The following is a 19,397-nucleotide window of genomic DNA, read 5'->3' on the forward strand; positions in this document are numbered from 1 at the left end:
GAAACTGTTGATGTGTTTGGGTTATTCGGTCTAAATGGATGAACATGGACATATTCTTTAGAAAATGGTGGAGTATGTAATTTGACATTTCACCTTCACTGATGAAGTAAAATTGCTAATATATCGTTAAATAATTTTATCCATTTACTTTAAGAATTCCTGATCACTATACAGTTTCAAAATGGCATGTCCATAAAGTTTTGTGTAGTTCTTGAAATACAGTGGGTGGTGTGGTCTGAGGCTCTAGTATGATTGGAGAAGTCATGTCATCCCAGTTCATAATAAAGCTAGGGTGGTCAGGCTCGCTGACTTGGTTGACACGTCATCGGTTCCCACTAGCGCAGATCGATGCTCATGTTGTTGGTCAATATATTGTCTGGTCCAGACTCGATTATTTACAGACCGCCGCCATATAGCTGGAACATTGCTGAGTGCGGCGTAAAACTAAACTCACTCACTCATAATAAAGCACGTTGTAAGACCAGTTTCTATGGCAAGTGAGACAGTTTATACAATAATTGATTTTACTTACAGACCTTACTTCCGGACCTTAATTTCTTTGCAACAAACACACAGTATGAGTCATACTAGGTTCCCAATGACCTTTATTTGCTCAAGAAGCAAAGCCGTATTACTCTGGAGAGAAGCAAATAACATTTTCAGCCAATAAAAACATTATGATCTTATTTTTTGAGAGGGGAAAATTAATTCATATTTTTCTTCTTATTCTTGAAAGAATATGGCAGGCGAATCCGTAAAAAAAAAACCAAATAAAATCAGTCTGGCCTTAATTCTATCTTCTTTTTTCGCAATTGTTTGTTGTTAACACCACACTCAGCAATAATACTAGCAATCAGAACTGGGATATATGATACCTGTTAATCGTGTGAGCAAGCCTGACCACCTGACTATTTCACAGTCAAAACGCTTTCGACAAGCAGCAGTTACCGAAAACCAACTCTAACCTGGATTATCATGTATCCACTACAGACACTTCTCTTGCACTGACACTTTGAGGATTGTAAAACATCTGATGTGTTTTTCCTCTTGCCTTCACAAAAATACACCTGGCAGGTAAAATCTATATGACGAACAGATAAAACAAATCAGATACTTTTACAAAATTTTAATAAAACAAAACGACAGAAGTCAAAACTCAATTAATACAAACACAACATGAACGCAAAATCCAAACAGTCAAAATGCTAAACCAAATGAAAGTATGTATGCATATGTCTTGCATAAACTTGTGAACATTACCAAATCAAGTTCTTTAATTTACAGGGGATTTACTAAAGTCACATGCAAAACATGTCTAGCATAAAACAGCATAGCCTCCAAATGTGCTCATTACATGCTAATGAGAAACTGCATCCTGTTTGTCTCAATGATGGTGAAAGAGATTCCTACATTGAAGTATACTGAAGGCACGGCTCACCTTAAATCAGTTAAATGATAAAGAAAAAGGCACTTCTGCACAAACAACTAACAACTAACATAGTTGTTAAAAAAACCAACTGACAAAAACATTATCAGCACTACCAAAAACTCCAAATTTTCCATAATTCACAAAAACAATACTAGTATTTTTTGTTTCTAACAATCAGTATTCATCTTTCTTAAGCAAAACACAGACTTTTAGTCACTAAATGAAATAAAAAAACAATTTATTGGCATATATTTAAAAGAAACACTGCAAGTGTGAAAATAATGCCCCTGCACTTATGCTCATCTGTTAATAAAGGTGACAGCTTTGTGTCATGAATGACAACCACAAAGAAAACTTGCTGATGGCACAGGTTTTCAGATGTTCTTGAGAAACTAGAATTTTAAAAAGGTTTAAGGGCTCTACAATTATAGCTGAAAAGTAAACATGAATATATTTTCATTATGCCTGCTTTAGCATCTTCAAACTCTTGCAGAAATTAAAATTCAATATGGCCACCATTTCAGACATGTCTATAATAGAATCAGAATTCTGTGAACACTTAGGAGACATCAGAATGCAAATGCAAATGAAAACCAAACTTAACACATTTTTGGGTTACCACGCAACAATGTTTAGTGACCATGACACCTGGGGCACGATGGGTAATCAAGCTTCGAGTTGAGCTCAATCACATTCTTGGTTCCTGACAAACACGACATAAGTAAACAGCATGAATGATTTTCATGGAATGTAACATGTATTTGCACAAATTTGCAAAGTAACCACACAACAAAGAACATAGTCCCTTTATATTTTATATTGATACTACCAGAAATGAAAACATAACAAGTCATTTAATCAACAGTATGCATCCAAATATCCCGGAGTTACTCACCATTCCTAGTACACAAAGATTCCCCTAAAACTGTTATCATCCATAGTATCACAGATTCCTTTCTCCTATTCTGGACAGTCTTATTTAAATCAAAATTGCACACTAATAAAGGCCTAGCAACCTTTGTCCTACCATGTCCACACAATCTGGATAAAGATATTGGTTTACCAAGACATTTTCGAAATTTCATATTCTCCGTGATTCAAGGATTCCACTGTTGTGTTATGATGAGCATAAATATTATGAGCTAGTGAACATTTTTTGAGGAAATTTATAATTCATCTAACACAGAAATTAGAAACATGTCGGAGAACAAAATCTCACTTGTGAAAACTCTTTAAGAGAGTGAGTGAGTGAGTGAGTGCATGAGTGAGTGACAGAGAGAGAGTGAGTGACAGAGTAATTTTTAGCAACATTTCAGTAGTATCACAGTAGGGGGTGTTCAGTGAGAATACATTCTCTCAAGGAAAGTAGTATAAAAGAACAACTTTTCACAAGGAACAGATAGCCTTCCCTGGGTTGACAAAGAGGTCAGAAATTACAGGGTCAAAATCACGCTTACCTTTCATAATATTTGGAACCTTCACATAAGCTTGACTTTGAAATACAGAAATCGGATAGGCTGGTCTAAACCTTTGCAGACTCGTAAAGAGATTTCTGATTGGTTGATAATAAAGGTCTCGCGACATGACCTGTTGACCTGTCCTCGATAATTCCAGGGTACACGTTCCGATAGATCACCACTATACCCTGGATGCCTAATAGATGTATTACCTCCCTTGACTGGCTTTTTACCCAATCAGGTGTCTACAGTGGGAGGTTGAGTGAACCAATCACAACTCACTTTCACTTTTTAAATTATCTAACCAATCAAACTTGGCAACACAAAATATGCAGTGGTTCTCTGAAAGATGTAGAAGGAGTGGTTGCATGTATTTTTCTTAAGTTTCGGACCTATCAGTTTGTATTATTTCCTGTATAATCCGAGTCGCACTGCGACCGCTACCTTTGTTGATATTGGCAAGCTTGGTTTTAACGGTGGCTTACCTGATTGGCTACTGTGAGAATGTGGAGCCAGGAAAGGGAGGTAATAAAATTATGGATACCCATAGATGCATCCTGGGTATAGTGGAGACTTATCGGAATATACACCCTGGAGGTATCTAGGATGATTTTCACTCAGAGATTGTAAAATTGAAGTAAAATATTTGATTTAAATGACACTGAGATAAGTCACTTTTGCCTTTACATTGTTTAAAACTGAGGTGGGTACAGGGATCCTTGACCCAATTCACACTTACACTTTGGGACACTGTGTTGACTTGTAACTTTGAACAACCAGTATGCATTTACAGAGGAGAATGCACAACACAATCCCTACATCCCCACCCCGCCCACCCCATGAGAGACTGATTTCAAAGTTGGCTTTAATGTCATATTCATGAACAAAAGCATGTCCATAAAAAGGAAAAACAAATAGGACAGATTGTAACAATTTGTCTGCAATTATCTCTTTGACCTCTTATTGATCTTCATCTTAATGTGGCAAACCATTAATTAGGAAACTGAGGACACAGCTGTAAGCATTAACCCACCCTATAAGATGGTATTTCCGTGAAACAAATTTTTCAGATATCAGGGTTGTAACTGAAATCATGATCTATGGAACAAGCAATACAACAATATTTTCTTGACCTTTCTGGTTATCCTTGTAAACCAGCAGCTCAGTCACAAGTTGTCCACTTCCTGTGGTCCTAAAGGCACACTGCTGTAACTGAGGTAAGGGTTGTCACACTGTGAAACAGTCCCTGCTTCCTGAAGTCAGTTATTTCCAGGCACAATGTGAAACAATGCCTACTTCCTGAGGTCAGTTGTCTCCAGGCACACTGTGAAACAGTTCCTACTTCCTGAGGTCAGTTGTCTCCAGGCACACTGTGAAACAATCCCTGCTTCCCGAGGTCACTTGTCTCCAGGCACACTGTGAAACAATCCCTGTTACCTGTGGTCATTTGTCTCCAGGCACGCTGCTGTCACTGAGGTCAGGGTCCTCCTCCCTGTACACCTGCCGCTCTGTCCTCTGGGCACTGCGCAGATTCCTTCTGGGAACCGGATCTGCTGAGACCTCACAGTTTTCCTCATCACTTGTCAGATCATTCACATCAACCTTCTTTGGCTTTGTCGATTTCCGCCTTCCTTTCTTCACTTGTTTTTTGGCAGATGTCTCTCTTCCTTTCTTACCCACTGGTTTAGCTTGCTTGGACATCAAGACTGAAGTGTCTTCTAGAGTTGGTTCTAAGCTCAGCTTTGCTTTCTTAGCAGGTACAGCTGATGCTTTTGGATTGGATTCCATTTGACGACTTGTAGAAGTTTTGCCATCTGATGTTGAAGGTTTGGTTGATGATGCCACCAACAGCTGGCTCATGGATGACTTCATTTTTATCTGCTGCTTATCAGCTTCGTTGTGAGCTGATGAGGTCAGTGATGATGTCAAGATTGAAGATTCTTGAAGAACTGAAGGTCTCATGGCAGTGATCTCAAACAAATCTGATGATGATGGACCAAATACATCTCCCTGAGCTTGTGGTGATAGTACAGAGGAGTTATACACAGGTCGTCTATCAGTAATCTTGTGAAGTATTGGAGGATTTGGATTTGAGTTAACAGGCATGGGTGCTATTGGGTTTACATTTGAGGACTCTGTGAGACAAAGGATAGGTGGTTTCATTTCTTGCGTCAAAACAGGCAGTCTGTGGTCTTGATTTGATGACTGAGGAAGATTCTTGGAACTTAGACCATACTTTAACGGTTTCAGAGCAGAAACTCTCATACTGTGTTGTATAGTGCTTGCAGGTAATTCGGGTGAATGATGTGATGACTGTGGGAAAGGTTTTTCATAATCTGACTGTATCTTTGTGTTTGACAAATGAGACACTGCTGGCTGGGCTTCCTGAGGCAGAGACTGTGAGTTACTTAAGCATTGTACAACGGATACAAATGGTTGGCGCTTTTGACATGACTCTGGAAAGTTCATGCTTTGCACAGGTAGGAGAGTTGGTGGTACCTCTGTTTTCAACATTTGTGTAGGATTCCCACTTTTTGTCTGTGAAATGTTTTGTGTTTGACCTGGGCTATATGATGCTGAGACATTCATGACTTGTGTCCGAGCTACAGGACCTTGACTTATCAACTGAGGAGGATTGTTTTGACTTACTGCAGCTCGATCCTTTTGGAAAGGATGGTCCTTGCGGCCAGGTGCTGATACAGGTTTTGCAGACAAAGTTACTGCAGAGACACCTGGTGTCACTGAAACCACTGATACATCAGGCTCCACTTCAATAATTTGCCACTCTGATGGATGTGTAGTCTTTTCTTGAGTTTGAACTGGTTTGGTATGTCCATCAACAGCTGACGGTTTGTCCATCAAGATCATGTCTCTTTGTTGAAGGAAAACCTGATCTGGGACTGGAGCACTGAAGCGCCGTGTTTGTTGGTTTGGGACAACTGCTGAGCTTGGATCTTGTCCAACATGTCCAATGTTAATGCTGGTTCTTCTTGAAGCTACTTTGCTGGACACATTTGAGGTCTCAGCTGCCTGAGGAATTTCTTGGACATTTATTTTACTACCCTTTTGTTGGAAACTGTCACAAGGTGTTTCGGGTGCTTGATCAATATTGATACCTTTTACTTCACCAATCCTATCTTGATCAGTGAAAGCAGAAGTGTGAACAGTTGGCTTCATGTCAAGGATGTTTTGTTGAATACAGTCAAGAGAAGTTGTTTGACAAACTTCTTTATGAGTCTGATCTTCCTCTTGCTTAATGTTGGCACGAGCAGCTCCAGCTGCTCTGCTCTTGTCTTGAACATTGCCTTGAGGAGCTGCTTGATGAAACGCATTCTGACCATACAATTTTCCAAGGTTTGGATCCTGTACACTGGTCTGATTCATACCTTCTTTCACCTGGAAGCTGTCAAGTTGGTTAACACACTGACCTTGATGGCTTCTGTATTGACCTTGACCTTGCTGATTGGCACACTGACCTTGATGATTTGAGTATTGTCCCTGACCTTGCTGGTTCACACTCTGGCACGGATTTAACTGGGTAGGACATTGACCTTGCTGGTTGGCACACTGACCTTGATGGCCTCTGAATTGACCCTGACCTTGCTGGTTGGCACACTGACCTTGACGATTTGTGTATTGTCCCTGACATTGCTGGTTCACACTTTGACTGATGTCCTTTGTCTTCTGACTGCCATCAAGTTGTGAGTTTGCTGCTTGGTCTAACCTTTGACTAAAAGAAAGTTTGTTTGGATTTTTCACAATCGCCATCTGGCTGTTATTTTCCCTGTTCGTTAAAGGAATGCTGACAGAATTATGCCTTTGTCTGACTTGTGTGGTTACTGCTCCTTTACCTGTAACAGGACTTGCTTGTCGATGTTGGTTCATATGAGATCCTTTGACTCTTTGGGTCATCTGAACATGGCTTGGAACATTTTGTCCAGTTTTGGTAGGCTGAGAAGTTCGTTGCATCTGTTGACTTTGCCCTGATCTGCTCAGAGGGGTCCGAGTATTTTGTTGCAACATATTTTGTTGACGAATTACTCCACCCTGTCCATGCCTGTTCTGGTTCAGAGCTGGGTTTTGGGCTGTCATGTTTCTCTTACCATTTCCCCTCTGTGCTGATGGCCGTTGTGTTGGGCAGTTACGAAACACCTTTGTGCAAAAGCTCTCGCTGATCACACTTCCTGAGCTCTGGATGAGCTCACTTAACAAATATCTCTCCTTCTTCACATTGTCGATCTCAAGACACATGTACCCACTCACCTCCACCATCTGGTCAAAACACACAAAGTTCTGGCATTCCTTGTGAATATCTCTCACAAAGGATTCGAAGAACTTTACCGAATGTTGTTTCTCCATTTCAAGAAATTCCTTTTCCCTTTCCTGGAAGAGAAAGTACATTGTAAGATGATAAACATCACTTTACTAGTTGCTGTTGGTTTGTTGTATAACACAAGACTCAGCAATATTCAAGCAATACTGTGGTGGTCTGTGAATAGTTGACTCTGGACCAAACAATCCAATGTTAAAAAGCGTGAGCATCAATCTGTACAAATGGAAACCAATGAGGTGTCAACCAAGTCAGCAAGCCTGACCATCTGTTAGTCGCCTTTTGTGGCAAACATGGGTTGCTGAAGACCTATTCTACCCTGGATCTTCAATGGGCCTCCTGCAAGTACTACGTTGCTTGTCTGTAGAAGTAAATATGGCTCCATAATCAATGTTGCATTAATAACCAAACAAAACAACCAACAACAGTAAGTTACTCTGCCTTCAACCTGACTAGCTACAATTAAAACACATAGATAAAGATGGTTTTCAACAACTATACTGAAAGGTAAAAGAAACGTTATAATATTGGAAAGTAAGGATCAGTGGAATATACTATTTAAAATATAGATAAGAATCGTGGTCGCATAGCCTGTTTTGCATAGTGAAGCACAGTTTGAGATTGAAATTAGAAATATTTTTATTTTGTGGAAAGGGAAAGAGTTTGCACAAACACACCACTGAAATTGAGATGCATGTGCATCATGCATGCATTCAGGCATAAATTGCCAGTTTAAATGGCAATCCTTCATTTATTTCCAGAACACTGTAGCCATGGCTAGGTCAATGACAACAAGCCACTGGACGTCTACATACTGGTAAGCATGCATTAGTCATGGCTAATGACTTCAATTGCAGCGTATGAACGACAGCATGTCCTAAAAAGTAATACAATGCCACCATCAGCACTGGTGACTGTCCACGCAGTGCTACACTGTGTAGCATCAAGTTGCCATGACCAGCATATCATCCATCAATACCTGCAAGACCAATCTGCAAAGGTCGTAGAAACAGAAACCCGAAGTGAACACTTGCCATTCAAGCAAACAATTTATGCCTGAATGCATGCACTATGCACACGCATCTTCATTCGAATCTTGTGTTTCTTTGAAATCTTGCCTCTACACAAACAAAAACATATTTCTAACCTCAATTCCAAAATTGGAAAATGCAGGCTATCGATCATGATTCAAACTTGACTTCTGGTGTGTATTTTAAGACAACAGGTTCAAACCAGGCGTTAAAAAATCCCATCGCCCAATGCCTGGGACAAGTCAGTTTTTATTTCGGACAATAAAATAATGGTATCTTACTTGTCTGAGGACGACTAGATAATTTCCACTTATGGTTTCAAATTTCAAATAATCTTGGATTTAATTTCATAACAAAGCTATAAAAATTCGCAGTAATAATAAAGCAGAGCTGGTAGAGAGTGAAATTATCACTCTTCGATAAACAGTCCAGTAAACATTAACATCACGCATTGTGTCATAAAATCAGGGCAAGTGGAAAATTAGTCAGGACAAGTTACTTTCTTGAGCACCTGCAAATACTCCACTGATACTTAAATATTATGTTTCCTTTCCTTTTCAGCATATATTGAAACATATTGAATACCTTTTGACACACACTACTGAGTGTAATTCAGAAGACCTATATTTTGACCTATCAAAAACATTTCTTCCTGGCAATTTGGAAGACCCTTGATAAAGCTTGCGCTGGTAGTGATGGTGGAGATTAGTGCCGCCACAGATAACCCGTATACGTGGGACAGGTGGGTGATGAGTTGATACCCGCCTCAATACCCAAACCTGTCATGCTTTTTTTGACTAATAGATTAAAAAATGTAATATGTTATTCTTTCTTGATTTAAAGATTGTATTGACTTTGAAGATTTTTACATAATTACAGTCACTTCTTTTGAATACAATACAGAGTTATGATGGTGAAAACCCATAAATTTTAGCCTCCAAGCTAAAGAACATATTGCCATATGTTACAAATTTGATGTGAGGAATTAACAAAAGTATATCCGGTGTGGGTAGGTAATAGGGGTATCCAGGTAGAAAATCTGGACCCCTCCCAGCCCTAGTGGAGATCATTTGCCAGCATACCCAAAAAGCTGTCCTGTTTCAAAGGGTTTTCAAGTGGATTCCTGCTTTTCTATTACCTAGTGGTTCCCCTTGGCATTGGTAGCCAAGAACCGTTTCCTGTCCTTTTCATTTTGAACCCTGCCCTTCTGACAAATTGTTACATTAACTTCTTGTAAGAAAGAACAAAAGAATACGAGACTGAGCTCTTTCAGTATATTCTTTAAAGGTTGCATGCAACCAAAAATCAAACATTAAAACACAATTATCACTTATTCATCACATATAACATACATTGCTGCTTGTAAAAGAACAAATAAACAAACAAATAAGTGTACAATCGCGATTCAAAAGTGCAATATTTTGTTCTTGGGCTCCCTCGAAAAGCGAAGCCCTTGTGAGACCAAACCCAGTCATAGTGGGTGGATGTACACTCAAGTGTAACGACGGCTTCTGATTGGCTGGCTCATTTGTTGATACGATGAGGGCTCATTGTGTGTACAGAAAGATGATCTGTTTGATGGGCATTTTAGAAATATGACAAGTCACAAGAAAGTAAGATTCTTTATGGACAACAGCTTCTTTTATGTGCTTGATGTGTGGTTTCAGTATGGATTCATATACCGTTGTCAAACAAAATCAGATACACTAGAAGAAGTTGTTTACCATAAAGAATGTATAGAGATGTTTGATTTTGTAGATACATGTTCTCTGAATTTGCATTTGATACAATCAAAAATCATCTCAGTAGAGATGGTGAACTGCTGCATGGATGGAAACTGTCATTCGCCCAAGTACAAAGCAAGATTTGAACCTGACAAGGGTTGGACCAGCTTCCGTCAGATCCAGTCATTCGAGAAAAAATGGATGTAGTTTGTTTGCAACCCACAGACATAAAAACATGTCATGTGCACAATTATCACACCTGCCTAATTACATAACGTGGCAGAGACAGGACTCGGATGCACGAGTCATAAATCAATTTATTTTGTTCATGGTGTGTAGTCTGATAGGTGTTAAGTTCAAATTGCATGTGGTCAATGATTGAAGCTAGTGTATCTTTAGCAGACAGATGGGCAGACATATCAGACACTGAGCTTTCTCTGTGACAGTGCTGCTTACCACAATGAAGAAGGTTTTTTTTATGTAACGAGTAGATTATTTACTTGTTTGTCAGTACACAACCAACTGCTCACGACCTCATACTCTGGGAAAGTATACTGTTTCAATCTTCGCGAACCTATTCACTGCACATGAGTTATGGGCGCAGCGCACCACAGCTGTTGAAACCATTTTTTTCCCCAGCGCTGGGGGAAATTTAGTGATTCGTTTGAACTCTTTCAGAGATTGCAAAGGACCCCTTCTACCAGCTGATGATGTCAGTGGGCATTTTGACTTCTTTGTGTGGCCATTTTGACTTTTTGGTGTGGCCATTTTGACTAGGGGTTTGTGGCCGTTTTGACTTTTTGTGGCCATTTTGACTAGGGGTTTGTGGCCATTTTGACTTTTTGCTGCCATTTTGACTAGGAAGATTTGTGGCCATTTTGAGGTGTGGCTATTTTGACTATGACCCCAATTTCGCGGGCTTTTTTTTCATTGCGTTTTTCTCAACTTCGAAGGTTGAATTGGCATTTTTGATGATTTGTTACTGTAAGTGCATACCATAAGGTATCAGAATCTGCAAAGTTGTGTTTTACTTTGCATGTGACCTTTAAAAGTTTCCTGTACAAGAATACAGTAACTGATATCAACACTTGTGTGTTTTTACATTTTAGCATGTTGAGTGAGTGAGTGAGGGTCATGCCTTAAGTGTCTGACACAACAAGAACTCTCAATGAAAAGGTGCTTATCCCTAATTTTATACCATTATACTGGATTTACAGGATTGATAAAATGCGAATGATGATGCCAAGGAGGAAACAGATGATGAAGAGAAATTAAGGGAAAATGTGACAACTTATTCCATTCCTTTGGAAATGTTTCATCAGTACTGGCTAGCAACCAGTCATCATCATTCTTAGCGGTTTCTAATGATTTGCTCCATTGTTTCCAGTTGCTGATTGTTTCCAGTTGCTGATAATGTTTCTCTGAAACACAGTCAACAGGAAGTGTGGTAGTGTATACTGTACTTTCCCATTTCCCATTTCTGAATGTTTCACTTTGTTAACAAAATGTGACATAAATTTGGTAATAAAAGTATCGTGTTTCAAACCTTGACATATTGAAGAAATTTAATAATTAGAATTTGTTTAAAAAAAAAGATACTTAAATGAATAAAACTCGCTCTCATTGTGAATGTCGAATATACTGATGTAAGCTGACAGGTATATGGAGATGTCGCCGCATGGTTGAACTTACCAAAGTTGACTTTTTGTATAGTTTTTTACAATTTTGGTAATGTTTGTTTTCTCTGGGATAAAAATGTAAAGACAAAGGTGAAAACTGACAGTTACATTTTGTCAGTATTGTTTGCATGGTGTCTGTCGAGTTGATAAAATGGAGATGGAAATTTAGGTCAACTGAAAGTTTAGTGATTGAATGTTGGCGTCATGGTTGTCTATATATAATATTTACATCATCACCATTACTTGCTGTGAGTGCAGTGTAAAACTAAACTCACTCACACATTTGTTGTGTGGTAGCATGACAATACACAAAATACATCCCTTTAACATGAAATACCGATTTATATTTTTACCAAGGAAACTATGATATATATAAATTACTATATATGGTCTTGACAAAGTATTTAGTAAAGGACATTTAGACCAGAGACCATATAATATCTATTATATGGTCTCTGTTCAGACATATCTGGTTAGAACATGAATATATAAGAATAGAACAACGAAAACATCTCCTTTCAATCAAAAGCTCCCAATGATATCTTCATTCTGTCAAACCAGAGACCTTGATCTATTATATGGTCTCTGGTCAAACACTGCCACTACTGTCAGTTGTTAGATTGTTAGATCGTGTATTTGTAAAATTGTACCTTTGTAGGGATAACATAGTTTTACAGGAGTGTTTCATATAAATGGTTACTTGATACATACTTCATATTTCAATTATCACACATCTAGACAGCTGCTGACACGCGCTGATGACGTCTAGAATATTAATAAAACGTACACAATCGATGTCTCGCACGTGTCATGTGACTTCTGCAAACAAGACAACAAACGTCCAAATCATGCCTAGAAGTTGTAGCAATTGTGAGACAGTTTCCCAAAATGACAGTCAAACGTTACACAGTTCATCAAATGTATATTACAAATAGTTCAATGTAAAAAAAGACATAATATATTAGTAGATTTGTGAGCCTACCCTGTTTTCAAGGTGAAAAAGCCTTTCCGGTAGCTCAACGCACGCGTGACCTCACGTTATGCAAATTATTAGGGTTCAAATGTGGCACTGTCGGCTGGGTGGTGAGTAGGTGTAACTGGAAAGTCAATCTTAAAGAAAATATTTTTCTTGTACAAATATATGATGATACACGTCTGTTTAATTCAGAAGTCTTTTATTTCACATGGATGGATGTAAACATTAATATTATGTTACCTAAATCAGGATGGGCCATATCACTCCAGTCAATGTAACCGAAATGTAAAGTCAGTAATTAGGTATTTACGAAAGAAATGATTCATGTTTTTTTTCAAACTAGCGGTATATAAAACTGAAAATACAAAAGTCTAGAAACATTTAAAGGGTGGAACTGTATAATTATTCTTGGGGACAAATCTACTAATTATGCATATAATATAAACTGACGTATTCGTTAAACACAAGCATAGGAAACGCTTTGAGGAGAGAAGGTTGAGGTCGATTCTACTCTGCAGTGTGGTACGACGTAACCTTTGACGTAGATGGACAGAATGTCCATTAACAAGAACCAAAAAGTAAAGCAACCTTATCACAAAATTTCCTAAACCGTAGTTCACCAAGGCTTCCATTTTCAGTGCCACCACAGACTTGGACAAGAAGTCTTTCATCTGCATTGATAATGTCCTCTTGCTATTGACTTGCTACGAAAGACGCGTGCATATCTGACAGTCAATGGCGTGGAAGAGATTTTCTGCAGTCCGACACAATTGCCTATTCCACATATCCCAGATGTTGCATACCATCCCGTCAAAGTATGAATAACTAGCTGTATTTGACAGATGTTGCTCATCTTTGATGCTTTTCCTGTGGTTTCGATTTAAAGCTGCCGGATCAGCATGATAAAGCAGCAGAATAAGTGGGATCTGTGTCTTCCCCTGTTAGAATGGTTGGGTTTGTGATGGTCCACTGCATTGCTGTTTCTACAACCAGAGGGTCTGCATCTTCACGAATTTTGATAGCCCTTAGGCAATGCCTTCAAATTTTGGACCTACAAGATCAATAAATACCTTGTTCTCAATGTTTTAGAGAAACTGTTCTTTCTTCGACGTCAGAACCATTTTCTCGGTGAAACTTGCTTTTGGAAAACAGATGCCTCTTGTCCGTCTGAGGTATGCAGTATCTTTGTGAAAGGTCCTGACAAGTGCCCATCTAAACCTATGGTGGTATTTGTGTACTTTCTTACTGACATATTCTGTGTACATTTGCAAAACTGAGAAGAATGATGTCCATTAGATGCATTGGAGAAGACATAGTGATACGAGTCCGCATCAGTGGGGATATCTTTGCAGTGTATCTTCCATGTTGCTTCATATATATAATATTTCTAACTTGTTGTAGGGATGTAGGACATTGACAAGGCTCTACCTTTAGGCCGCAGTGTTCTGTTGGATGGAGCGTCTTCCGATGAGTAATGATGGCACCTGTTGTCTCCCTGACTAACATGAGGTTGTTATGAGGCCGCACTATTCCAGCTGTAAGGCGGCTGTTAGTAAATAATCGTGCATGAACCAAACAATCCAGTGACATGAGCACCTATCTACACAATCTTCAAGAGTCTCACTTTAGTAAGAGATCTTTCTGTCATGAGTATTAAATCATAACCCGGACATTCACGGGTGCTAGCATGAAAAGATAAGTCAAGGAGTGAGTGAGTATGCATGGGGCGTGGGGCGTGGGGCGTAGAGGTAAAAGCGTCGGCCTGTCTCACTGAAGACCCGGGTTCGATTCCCCGCATGGACACAATATGTGAAGCCGACTTCTGGTGTCCCCTGCCGTGATATCGCTGTAACATTGCTAAAAGCGGCGTAAACCATACTCACTCACTCCGCTATCGACTCATTAATATTGAGGCGGGTGATGTTTTGCTTTGTTTGTTGCTTTACGCCGCACTCAGCAATATTCCAGCTATATGGCGGGATAGGTAAATAATCGAGCCTAGTCCAGGTGATCCAGTGATCAACAGCATGAGCATCTAACTACGCAATTGGGATACCATGACATGTGTCATCCAATTTCATTCATCGCCTCCTACGCCATTCATGCTTGGTGAGAATCGCTGGTTTTGGACGCAAGGTCGATACGACACCGCGACAGAAATTTTATTTCGGTGTATAAAATTTCCGAGTGATATCGAAAACCAGCGAACGTGATACGTCTACATATTTCAGAGATGATTATGACGTCATTAAACTGTGATGAAAAGTATTCACAACCGTCATCGAACCATAAAATTTGTCGAGATTTGGCGGTTTTGAGAACACCCAACGTTATTTGTGGGATTTACTTATATAACGCAAAGATCAGTAATCATGTTTTATATCGCGCGACGTCCGAGACATGATCCGAGACACGTCTGTGACGTCACGCCATTGTTGACGCAGCCCTGCTTTCAACACGTTCTATCACATCGTGTGAAGAAAAGAGCGTTTCTTACGAAGTCAAAATGGCGGGGGCCTTCGAGCCTTATAGATTCTCACAGCATGTGCTAATTGTCACTAGAAGTGTCCAGTCTAATGTGACAGCCTTCCTGAACAGAAACAACAACGGTAATTCCAAGGAAGCTGACTCTAATGTCGAAACTGCCACGGCCATCGCAGGATCCAAGTCATACCAAGGGTTGTCCAAAGGTCTGACAAGCACTAGGCAGAAGCCACGGTATGGCTATCTAAACAGACGTCACCCAGAAGTCCATAGAACACGAGATGAAGGGCAGGCACGCTGCCCAATCCAACACAATAATACTTGTGTGGGCATAGAGAATACAGCAAAAGTTTCAGTTCAAGATAATATACGACGAAATCGAAATAGGCAAACGGACACTGAAATCTTACCAAGATGTCAAAAAACACTTGATAATGGACATTTGCCTTCTCTTGAGGACATCGGTGAGATCGAAGTTGGGAACCAGTACGCCCATGCAACGTCTGATGCTTCTGTTCAAACAGACCACCACTGTGGTCCGCCATGTTTCAGCGACCTGTTCCAAGAAATATCTCTCGTTAAGTCTATCTCAGAGGTTCCAGAGTCTGTGAAGGATGGTCTGCTCCTGCTCTTGTGCACCCCGCTTCTCGATGGAGGCTACCAAAGTGGTGGGTGTGCATGGTCAAGTCTGCTTTGGGATCCTGCTTCATCAAACCACCCACGACCCTGTGTTGCCGGATGTCAGTCATTTCATAGCGCGGTGACAGAGGTGACGGACTTCACGGAGTGTTACGGATCTTTAGAGGAAGAGATACCAGTGCAAGGTTGCGTTGACAGCCACGCAAAGGACCTTCCCTGCACAGGAAGCAAGGGGGATCAAGGGTAATGTCTTCCTCTCCATATCTCTGTCTCTCTTCTGTCCATGTGTGTGAGTCTCTCAACGTGTGTTAAAAATTACATTACAGCTCATCGGTGGTTCATCCACGTAAATGGATGAAAGCCAACTAACATGGTTGCAAATGATCTTTCCTTCCCCCTTCTCACCCTCTTTCTTGTGATTAAAATGACTTCACGAGTTTCAGTTGAATCATGAAGTTCACAGTAATAGCTCCTATGACATATTTTGTGTATGTAATTTATATGTGTATAATCACTATTTGATATATTCGATATTCATGTAGACATGCTTATGATATAGTTAAAATGGGGGGGGGAGTATTGGATTTGGAGGATATTTGCGAGAGAAATGCTGTTTGTGGAACAGAAGATCATCACAATTTAGTGCATACGGTCATATAATTTTCACCACTGCTTTGTTGTGTTGTGTTCATGGATTCGACTGATAATTGAGACTTACTGTTCTCTTGCACTGATGTTTTCTATGTATGGATAGGGAAGAGGTTGGTCACTTTTTATGTTGTATATGTTTATGTTTCAGGACTGAGAGTCCGCAATCCTATCTGCATGATGACTTCATCCACGAGGATGACTTCCTGGACATTCCTACCTTGAGCATCCTGTCTCCTTCTCGAGCTTCTCTTGGACACGCATATTCCATTGGTCATGCCATCACTTCTCTCTCCATCCAAGACCACGGTGAGGACAAGCCAGCCAACCATGAACCCTTTCCTTCTGAGTACGTTTTCAAGAAGGTTTGTGGACCTTCATTTAGAGTGTCTTCAGACTTCAGACACATCAAGGTTCCAACTCTCCCCCCTGATATAGTCGACTACAAGGTAGTGCCAGGTGGTCTCGCCAAAGCAGTAATTGGCTCTGGTTCTTTTGGGAAAGTGTTTGCAGCAACGCTGACTGTGTCCCCTGGCCATAGTAGAGACGTGGTGGTTAAAGAACACTTCACAGACAAGACAACACAGGAGTCCATTGCTAACGAAGCAAAGATCACCATGTACCTTGAGTCCACAGGCTGCGTCCCAATCTGTTACGGACTACTGAGTGACGAGGAGGATGGCTACAAAATCGTGATGGAGTATGTTGGTTCCGGATTAACACTATGTGATATTTTGTGCGATGCAAGAGTGCCAGGATTACACTGGCTGAACATTGTGTGTCAAATAACAAGTGGTTTGAATAAAATCCACAAGAAAGACGTTCTCGTCAATGACCTGAAGTCAGACAATATACTTGTGGACATGTCTGGAACATTGCCCCTGGTCAAGTTCTGTGACATGGGATCGGCATCTTACAAATCAGGGGTAAAGTACAGAGGGAATATGAAGAATTGTGTACATCTAGCTCCTGAAGCCTGTACACACGCTGAGACAACTGCTGCATGTGATATATACAGTCTTGGCAGGGTGTTGAAGAAGATCCATGGCGTCTCCCACATCTCAACCTTGTTGGCAGTTTCTGACATGTGTATGGCTAAGGACCCTGCCGTGCGACCCACTCTCTGGACTGTAAACCAGCTGATGCAGGAGGAGTACACAAAGGAGGTTCTGTTCCCTACACTGAGTATACCGCCACACGGCTATCTTGATTCCATTGATGAGGAATCACAAGGAGAATCTGCCGAATCTGTACTCAGAGTGAACACACCAGTCGACAAAGACTCGCCAAAAGCATCAGGCTGCTCTTCTGATGTCAAGGATCGTGTGTCAGATACATGTACTATGGTCAGCCAAAAAAGCACCAAATTCACTAGCAGGGAGAACAACAAGATGCTTAGAGCACCATCTGTTCTCCCCACAGAAAGACAATGCAGGACGGCATCCATTTCTGGAATTCCTCGTTTCAGGGCTCAGACAAAAACTCTAAGATCTAAAGCCACTTCAGTTTCTACTCGTGGACACATCCAAGACAGGAATGACACAACAGTCCGCATGGATGGTCCTTCGTGCTCTAACGGAATATTCGAGACAAAAAGCCTAGATGACAATGCAATTACTACTGAAGATGTTGCAACAAGGGAATCTAATGCCAGACAAAGCCATGATTGCCAGCCTGTCACTCCTGAGAGCTTGTCCTCTGTTCTGTTTTCTGAAAAGTCATCTGATGCTGCATCAAGGGAATCTAATGCCAAACAAAGCCACGAGTACGAGTTTGTTACTCCTGAGAGTTCGTCCTCTACTGTAGTTGCTGAGTTAGCTGCAACAAGGAAATGTGTCACTGGACATAACCATAAGCGCCGCATTGTCACTCCTGGGATTGCTGAGAAGACCACTGGTGATGAAACATGGAATTCTGATTCCAGACATAGCCATATGTTCCACTTTGCCACCTCCGATAACTGCTCCTCTGCTGAGATTGCTGAGAGGATTGGTATTGGTGCAACAAAGGAATCCGATGACCAACAAAACCGTGTCCGCCTGTTTGCTACTCCGGAGAGCTCGCCCTCTACTGAGTTTGCTGAGAAGATCTCGTTTGTTGCAAGAAGGAAATATGTTGCCAGACAAAGCCAAGAGTGTCATTTTGCCCCCCTTGAGAGCTCATTGTCTGCTGTGGCTGCCAAGGAGACCTCCGATGCTGCAACAAGGAAATATGTCACTGGACACAACCATGAACGCCACATTACCGCTCCTGTGAGTTCGTCCGCCACTGACGTTGCAGAGAAGACATCTGGTGTTGCAACAAGAAATGCTGATGCTCGAAAAAGTCACGAATGCCAGTTTGCCTCTCCTGAGAGTTCCTCCTCTATTGAGATTCCACAGGAGATATCCGATGTTGCAACAAGAAAATCCGTTTCTGACCAAAGCCAGGAGTGCCACTTTGTCACACCCGAGATCTCGTCCTCTACCGACACTCCAAAGGAGACATCTTCTGTTACAACAAGGGAGTGTGATGATGAGCAAAGCCATGAGTGTCCATTTGCCACTCCGGAGGCTTCATCCACTGACGTTCCTCGCAGATCCCAATCATCATCCGATGCGCCCACCGTGGAAGACTTCCACTGTCTAAGTCAGGCAGAGCTAGGGGTGTATATGCAGAGGGAGGACACAGTGTATGAGGATTATCTGCCCCTGGTTTTGCCTTTACTAATGCTTCTCTTTTGGGTCGTAGGTGTCGTAGAAATTTGAGAGGGGTGTTGACAGCTTCTATTTCAGAGAGATGTGATGAGTGAGTTTATGAATATTTGTGGTATGCTTGTGAACATTTTCTGAACAAACGAACTGTCCTATTATTCCAAACATGAGACTTATGAAGCATGGGTGATTGTCTCTAGTTCTGTGAGTGAATAATTTTAGAACGACTGTATATGTTCCGTACCTGGAGTTAATTGATTTCGCTACTTTGAGTCAATATTGTAGTACTGAGTAAATGTGTTTGCGC

At 40.7% G+C, this 19,397-nt stretch overlaps 2 protein-coding genes across 2 annotated transcripts; one reads left to right on the top strand and one right to left on the bottom strand.

The window, feature by feature from the left end:
• Nucleotides 1-1,114: 1,114 nt before the first annotated feature.
• LOC137266084 (uncharacterized) lies at nt 1,115-12,678 on the bottom strand. Its single transcript, XM_067801586.1, has 2 exons — nt 12,633-12,678; nt 1,115-7,269 (listed from the first exon to the last, which is right to left on the bottom strand). The coding sequence occupies exon 2, from the start codon at nt 7,243-7,245 to the stop codon at nt 4,330-4,332; it is 2,916 nt and encodes a 971-aa protein (XP_067657687.1). The 5' UTR covers nt 7,246-7,269; nt 12,633-12,678; the 3' UTR covers nt 1,115-4,329.
• A 2,454-nt stretch (nt 12,679-15,132) lies between these two features.
• Nucleotides 15,133-19,144, top strand: LOC137266144 (uncharacterized). The gene is made up of 4 exons (XM_067801632.1): nt 15,133-15,992; nt 16,504-18,006; nt 18,352-18,838; nt 18,929-19,144. The coding sequence occupies exons 1-4, from the start codon at nt 15,133-15,135 to the stop codon at nt 19,142-19,144; spliced, it is 3,066 nt and encodes a 1,021-aa protein (XP_067657733.1).
• Nucleotides 19,145-19,397: the final 253 nt, after the last annotated feature.

Source organism: Haliotis asinina, chromosome 15 (assembly GCF_037392515.1).
Source record: "Haliotis asinina isolate JCU_RB_2024 chromosome 15, JCU_Hal_asi_v2, whole genome shotgun sequence".
Lineage (NCBI taxonomy): Eukaryota > Metazoa > Mollusca > Gastropoda > Lepetellida > Haliotidae > Haliotis > Haliotis asinina.

What these genes read in the sequence shown, in the direction of transcription:
- LOC137266084 (XM_067801586.1), bottom strand. Translation starts at nt 7,245, where the DNA reads ATGGAGAAACAACATTCGGTAAAGTTCTTCGAATCCTTTGTGAGAGAT.
- LOC137266144 (XM_067801632.1), top strand. Translation starts at nt 15,133, where the DNA reads ATGGCGGGGGCCTTCGAGCCTTATAGATTCTCACAGCATGTGCTAATT. An exon ending in GGAAGCAAGGGGGATCAAGG is followed by an intron (nt 15,993 to 16,503) that starts GTAATGTCTTCC and finishes ATGTATGGATAG; the next exon opens with GGAAGAGGTTGGTCACTTTT. An exon ending in ACAAAAAGCCTAGATGACAA is followed by an intron (nt 18,007 to 18,351) that starts TGCAATTACTAC and finishes CTTTGCCACCTC; the next exon opens with CGATAACTGCTCCTCTGCTG.